The sequence below is a fragment of the Folsomia candida genome, unplaced genomic scaffold (genome assembly GCF_002217175.1).
Source record: "Folsomia candida strain VU population unplaced genomic scaffold, ASM221717v1 Fcan01_Sc010, whole genome shotgun sequence".
Taxonomy (NCBI): Eukaryota; Metazoa; Arthropoda; class Collembola; order Entomobryomorpha; family Isotomidae; genus Folsomia; species Folsomia candida.
Genome location: NW_019091202.1, coordinates 502,707 through 509,527, shown reverse-complemented (window position 1 = coordinate 509,527; position 6,821 = coordinate 502,707). Strand labels below are relative to the sequence as shown.

General features: G+C 34.8%; 1 protein-coding gene and 1 long non-coding RNA gene across 4 annotated transcripts; both read left to right on the top strand.

The window, feature by feature from the left end:
* Nucleotides 1–1,436: 1,436 nt before the first annotated feature.
* Nucleotides 1,437–4,810, top strand: LOC110854624 (SEC14-like protein 2). Of its 3 annotated transcripts, XM_022103091.2 has the most exons (9): nucleotides 1,437–1,652; nucleotides 1,940–2,015; nucleotides 2,136–2,179; nucleotides 2,672–2,716; nucleotides 2,788–2,857; nucleotides 2,956–3,162; nucleotides 3,903–3,983; nucleotides 4,061–4,280; nucleotides 4,663–4,810. In XM_022103091.2, exons 1-9 carry the CDS (start codon nucleotides 1,536–1,538, stop codon nucleotides 4,697–4,699), a joined length of 897 nt encoding a protein of 298 aa, XP_021958783.1. In that variant the 5' UTR covers nucleotides 1,437–1,535; the 3' UTR covers nucleotides 4,700–4,810. The 3 variants fall into 3 exon arrangements, with proteins under 3 accessions (XP_021958783.1, XP_035711260.1, XP_035711261.1); XM_035855367.1 differs by lacking the exon at nucleotides 2,672–2,716; XM_035855368.1 differs by lacking the exons at nucleotides 1,940–2,015; nucleotides 2,136–2,179; nucleotides 2,672–2,716 and having other exon boundaries at nucleotides 1,438–1,652.
* Nucleotides 4,811–5,074: 264 nt separating this feature from the next.
* On the top strand, nucleotides 5,075–6,821 carry LOC118436781. The gene is made up of 4 exons (XR_004835700.1): nucleotides 5,075–5,338; nucleotides 5,434–5,514; nucleotides 5,590–5,794; nucleotides 6,334–6,821. It is a non-coding gene; the product is annotated as an uncharacterized LOC118436781 (long non-coding RNA).

Genomic DNA, 6,821 nt, shown 5'->3' with positions numbered 1-6,821 from the left:
TACATAAATTTTGTCGTCGCACAAATTTTCTCACAATAAAGAGCAACATGAACATTTTTACATTTACATACATATTTCCTCTAACAATGCGCAGTATCTACAAGAAGCAAACATTAAGTTGTAGGGCAGGTACATATTGTGCATATTATGCAAGAACTGACGACACGAACTTGCACACAATATTTACACTCATGCAAAACTACATAAATAAATATGTACACTCATATCATTTATGCTATAGCATAACAAATATTATGTATTACATGGAGTGTCTCACGGTCGACAGGATAAGTAAAAAATGTTGTCGGTTACCTGCCGTCCTTGTGCCTACGTATGTGCACTCTTAGAAAACTGGTATTAAATGATTACCGACCGGAGTGCATGCCTGACTCTACCGGCATCGGCAATAATGGGAATTACCGTTCAGTAATGTTGTGGTAATGAAAAGTTTACCACTCAGTAACAAATCATTACCAATCCGGCAGGAAGTTATTACCAAATCAATATCAGCACGGAGTATCTATATTTATGTGACTCTGCCAGATTTTTAAAAGTGTACGTATGCATCTTTATAAATATGTATGTATGTGTGACGCCTACACTCTTAAAAATCATGTGAACCTTTTGGAAAGCAAATGTAAATACATATGTGCATACACTAAAGTTTTAACGAAACGATTTGCATTACGAGTTTAATATTTTTTTAATTTTAATTTTAATTTTTTAAGAAATTAAAAAAATAGTGTCAGTCTTAAATTACAGGAATGGTTGAAAAATTTTGTTATGGCATATTAGCAGTGTATGTATTCTTTTTTGAAGCTTCATCAGGATTGTATAGCAGAGTTATATTGAAAAATCAAGCCAAAAATTAGTTATCATCTGAAACTTATGTTTCCATTGATTGGCCCCTTCTAAGAAAAATATTGAACCAAAGTTCAATTTTTTAGTAAATTACTTGTCTTTTCCTCCACGTGGCGACAACCAATCCGGACGTGTGAACTCTACTGGTAATATTTTTCTTTTAATTGACAATTCAGTGGAAAATTGTATGCCATGTGATTCCTAATTTTTGGCTTGCTTTTTTAATCCAACTCGATACACAATCCTGGGAAAAAAGGTGCACTCTTCGTTATGGAATTTGAATAAGGGGCAATATCAATAGCGCAGCTGAAGTTGATGCCATTGTCTTGGTTTATCGCTAAATCATATGTATTTTTAAGAGTGCACAAGAAATGTAGTCCGCACCAATTAAATGAACTTCCTTGTCTACACCTAGCCATGTTCAAGTTCAATATCATTTCATTGACCTAATCGTGCATACAGCCTATGACGTAATCGGCATCGCTGTGGGAAAAATGTAGTAAACAGACTATGTAACATTGAACAAAAAATGTAATAATTTCATTCTGTTGATGCGCTATTTTTCTCAATTTGTCCTTCAGTTCAACTTAATACTGTAGCAAATAAACAGTGAAGTACGCATTGTCAGAAATATTCGCCATTTTCAGAAATAAAAATATATCTCTGTTTCAGAAATGAGTTTTAACATAGTTTTTCTCTTCGTTATGATATTGTTCCCCTCGTTATCAAATCAAACCTCATTGCAGGAAGATTTAACCCTAACACAGACAGAACTAGAAATATTAACCAAGGTAAAGTATGTAAATAGTTTGTGTATTAAAAATTCATGAATGTGTAAAGTAGCACTCTTTAAAATAGATAATGCTACCCTTTTGAAAAATTAATGCAGTCTGAATTTCAAATTAAAGTAAACCACACCAAATGCACAGGAATATTAACTTGATAAAGTAAATTTTACGCTGGATTTGATATGGTTTATTTAATATGGAATTCAGACTGTATTTACTTTTCAAAGGGTGACATTATTGTTAAGTGTGTATGATTGAATTTATCCACAATTGAATTTATCCCTTTAAAGTTCAGGGAATTGGTCAAATCACGGCTTCCACATGACTATATGACCGAAGACATTTATTTGATTACTTGGTTGAGAGGTAATAAATACATTAGCGGAATTTAAAACGAAAAAACTTGTACCTAGTTTTAATTTTTGATTTTTTTGATATTATTGTATTAATTTTTTATTGTATTTCTATTTTATTTTTTTTTGTTAGCAAAAAAGTTTGAAATTCCTGCAGCTGAAAACATGTTAATGGAGGTACATAAATATTTATATGCGACATAAATATGTAACCCTGACAGAACATAACCTTAAGAAAGTGTTACCCTTCTGACAAGTAAATATACGCAATTAATTACTCACGAAGAACATGGCCAATTGTTGGGTAAATTTACGAAAGCAATCCATGGGTTTCCATGCATGGATGGGTTTCCAGCAAAATTTTTGCCACATCTCGCATATCTGGCAAACTTCGTAAGTTATGTATGTTGCTCAATTTTGCGAGGTACGTGAGATATGCGAAGTTTGACGAGAGTACGCTCAATATTAAGTAAACTGGGTAAATACACGTTTATACAACACCTAGGGCAAACCTTCTTCTTTATCAAGTTTACCTCTGAATTTAGCATACATATCTTACTAAACATTGAATTCAGACTGCATTTACTCCATATGCTTTTCAAAAGGGTAACATTGTTTTTAAGAGCGTATGGTCCTACATAGTTATACAATCACGTTCAATTTGTGTAGAATTTGAAATGGAGGAAAGTACATAATATGGACAATATTCTGAAGGTGCAGACTATTTAATAAATATTCAAATTAGATCAACTACTAACCTATGAAACTAATTTAATATTTTACAGGAAGACTGGTCAGATTTTGAGCAAGAGTTTCGTTTTGAAATTCAAGGTTGCGATAAAGAAGGAAGGCCTGGTAAAATCCCTGAGCACAGTTTTAAATAAATTTGCCATTTCAATTTCTTAATTTGCAATAAAAAACATTTTTTTAAATTATATTTTTTAAACTTTAAGTCGTCTCAATCCCCGTTGGAGATTGGGACGTTAGACGAGCCGTGCTTGCCGGACAGAGTGATAAACTAATCCGATATTTCGACAAGCTCCTTGAAGAAGTAACCACCTTAATCCGGGATGCGCAAAAAAGTGGGGAAAACATGACCCGATTTAATCACATTATGGACATGGCCAATTATAATTTGAGGATACAAGCTTGTCCGTTATGTGAGTTAAAGATACAAAGTTGAACATCTTTACTAATTAACGTTGCATCATTAAAGGCGACAAATCAGCTAATTTTTTAATCGTTTCTCAGCTGCGAAAATTTGTTTTAAAATTCTGAACGATCAACTTATAGTAACTAACAATGCGATGGTGCAAAGTGTAACCCTCCGATTTGGTTGAAATTTCGAAATTATGTGGTCCATGTCAAATTAACCAACGTTTCTTCAGGCAGTTTGTGCGATGGGCAGAATTGAGCAAAACATTTGAGGCAAAAGTAGAAAAATGGGCGATTTTTAGCACTGGAAGAGGATCGAATTTGAGTTAGCTTCCTCCGCCTATTAAAAATCGCCCGTTTTTCAACTTTGATTTCAAATATTTTGACAAATTCTGACTATCGCACAAACTGCCTGAAGAAACGTTGTTTGTATTTACATGGTCTACATAATTTCAAAATTCCAACCAAATCAGAGGGTTACACTTCACACCATCGCATTGTAAGTGGTTTAATAAAATTGTGGCGAGTTTTTTTAAACCAGTTTCAATAAATTTCCATTCTTCTGAAGGCTTCTTGAACTTGAGATTCGCCTCTGCGCAAAAATCTGGAGGAAATTTTTCTTAAATTTCCACCTTCCTGCTCTAACAATTGGACTTCAAGAATTTTAAAATAAATTCTGAGAGCCGAAGAATGAAAAAAAATGTGCTGATTTTGAAGATTTTAATGTCCAAGTTCTGTTTTTTAGGCATCCCGGTCTACGTTAATCATTTTCTATCGTATGAAAATCACTATCCTGGAACTATGAACTCAATCAAACTTGTAAATTGTACGTGAAAATATTTTTGTTTCCATATTATTTTGAAATTTCAAATTAAATGCTCCTTATAAATTTGCTGATTTTAGGCCCACCGATATTTCTCTCTTTGTGGCAAATCATACGAGAATTTCTCTCCCCTGTAACGAAAGATGCGATTAAGCTGTACGGAAAGGACAAAAGCGAGTGGCAAACTGCACTCTTAGAAAATATCGATGCTTCCCAGCTTTCTAAGGAATTCGGTGGACTGAATGATGAAGGTTTTTCGATGGAAGAAATTAGAAAATTACCGAACCTCAAGTGTTCCAGGTATGCAAATAAGATTAATTAACGGGTTGTTGCTACAAGTTGTTATCCGCGCGCTATTACTTGTCCCCGGCTCATACACAAATTAACAGTGTCTACAACACAGTCAGTATACACGCTCAACACTCTACAACACGGGAGAGTACACCGTTAATTTGCGCGCGGATAATATTTTGCACGCTTAAAGATGATGTTACCCTTTTGAAAACCACAAACACTCTGAATTCCTAGTTAAGAAAACTATAAAAAATTCGTACTAAACTGACCAAGTTAACGTTACACTGGATTAGAATTTAGAATTAAGAGCGCATTTATTTTTCAAAAATGTGACATCATTTTAAAAGCGTGCGAGGAAAATAACTGTCTGCAATTTATTTATTTCCAGTTTATCGATGGTTCGGGAAGCAAGAAGTAAAAGTTGAGATGGGAGGATTTTAATCAAATTTATGTAATCATAATTAAATAGTGATTCATATTATGTAAATTGTGTTAAGAATTACAAAATAAAAATTGAAATATTTACCAAATACAAATAGTATTCTGTATTTTTTAATATTATTTTCCCCACCTCTGCAAAATTTACTATGTACTTAATTTCCGAATATAAACGAACTTTGCATGTTAATATTTACTACATGTGACAGTATTATTGTTCTCGATATGGGAACGAACATGCATTACGTCATCAAAAAGGTGGGTGGTGGCCTATGTTTCTTTTATTAAGCTTAACATTAGCAGGAAGAGGAAGAGGTGGGTGGATGGTCTACAAAAAATTTGCATTTTTTATAACGTACTATATGGACGTTCCCTATTGTCATAAAGTGTCCCAATTCCGTACCCTTTGCAGAGTTAAGGACTTCATGCAGGAAGACAAATAGCCCCTCACATACTTTCTCCTTCTGTATTTATTAACAAAACTACAGGCTGTTTAAACTACTCAGGATTTATTTTAATATGCTGGTGTATTATTTTAATAAACCAACGGTTAATCTTACAGAAACATTTGTTACTTCAAAAACCCTTTAAATTTTGCTTAAAACACCTAAATTAAACCTTTCCAAGTATTTAAAAATTATTCATAAGTCCATTAAATATATGTCACAGTAATCATTCATTCATTATTTTCACAATAAACCATTTCTTATAAATTTTTCAGATAACAATTTACAAGATAGTGACAACACCGAAAGTTGAAAAAAAACGTCTTAAATGGCAAAATCTTCAGTAGCGCAACTTGGTACGGGTAAAACGGTGCTAGATACAATGTCCAGAACACAGATTGTTATACAATTTTATAAATTTTCGCTCTTAGGTAATTTTCTCACTAAAAAACGTTTCAAAAAAATGCCAAGGAAGAAATCAGGGCCCCCTTGTGACCAAATTCTTCCCTACCTTAACGAAGATGTAAGTCTGACATGGAAGAATGTCATAATTTGTATCTTCGAACATACACTCTAAATAATGAGGACATAAATCCTCACCCGCGGGGGAACCATAGTTGTGCATAAAATATTTACGTAAGTATTTTCACCTACATTTTAACCGCAAAGGTCACAAAAAGCTCAGTTTACACGCAACGAGCACAAAATCACATTAACAATGGAACCTTTTTTCAAGCTACACCTGGATTAACTAGCGAGTTATGTCAAAAAATCAAGCCACAAATTAGGACTCACGTGACACTTATCTTTCCGTTGATTGGCCCCTTTGAAGAAAAATATTGGCGGTAAAGTTCAATTTTTGAGCAAATTTTCTCTTACTTTTTCTTCCACGGGGCGAAAATCATGAAGGAGTGAGAACTTTGACCCCCAAAATTTTTCTTCAAACGGGCCATTCAACGGAAAGATAAGTGTCACGTGGCTCCTAATTTTTGGTTTGATTTTGTAACATAACTCGCTAGTCGATCCCGGTGTAGTTTGAAGAAAGGTGCCATTGTAAGAGGTTCAGCCACTGTTCAATTTGGCTATGTCGATTGGAGCCGAGATTTAGCCCCGGATGGAAAAGTGGCCTCGAGGAAATAGTAGTTTATGATGCCACCGCAATTTATAAATTACAGGTAATCCCCCTAATCTGTTCTTGGCTGCCGCTCCCCGACGTGAAAAACTGTCGCCTCGTCTCCCGAACTTGGAACGTCGCGGCGAAACCGATCCTTCGGAAGAAGAGTGTTATCAACCTCGAATGTTCCTTCGATAAGGGAGAAATCGCTCGAAATGCAAGGATTCAGAGAGAAATGGCCTCTTTCGGACAACCCCTCCACCACGTGGACATACGCATTTGCGACCTTGGCAAAATTGACTTCAAGAGTAAAGTTTATCTCGATCAGGTCCACCTTTTCACGAAATATCTCTCCGTTCATAAGTTGGCTATATCGGTACACATCAGGGTTTTACTTTACCCACCTTTTGAGCTTAATCCCCAGCCCAGTGGGTAAAATGGAAAAAATGGGGAAAATGGGTGGGTAGTGGGGAAAATGGGTATGAAGGGTTATACTAAGGTGGTGAGCCACCACCACCATTGGGGGTAGTTTATTTTCCTTGTTTTGTT

Excerpts from the sequence above, each read along its gene's own strand:
- LOC110854624 (XM_022103091.2), top strand. The coding sequence starts at position 1,536 with ATGAGTTTTAACATAGTTTTTCTCTTCGTTATGATATTGTTCCCCTCG. Across the intron at positions 1,653-1,939 it reads AACTAGAAATATTAACCAAG|TTCAGGGAATTGGTCAAATC; the intron begins GTAAAGTATGTA and ends ATCCCTTTAAAG. Across the intron at positions 3,984-4,060 it reads CTCAATCAAACTTGTAAATT|GCCCACCGATATTTCTCTCT; the intron begins GTACGTGAAAAT and ends TGCTGATTTTAG.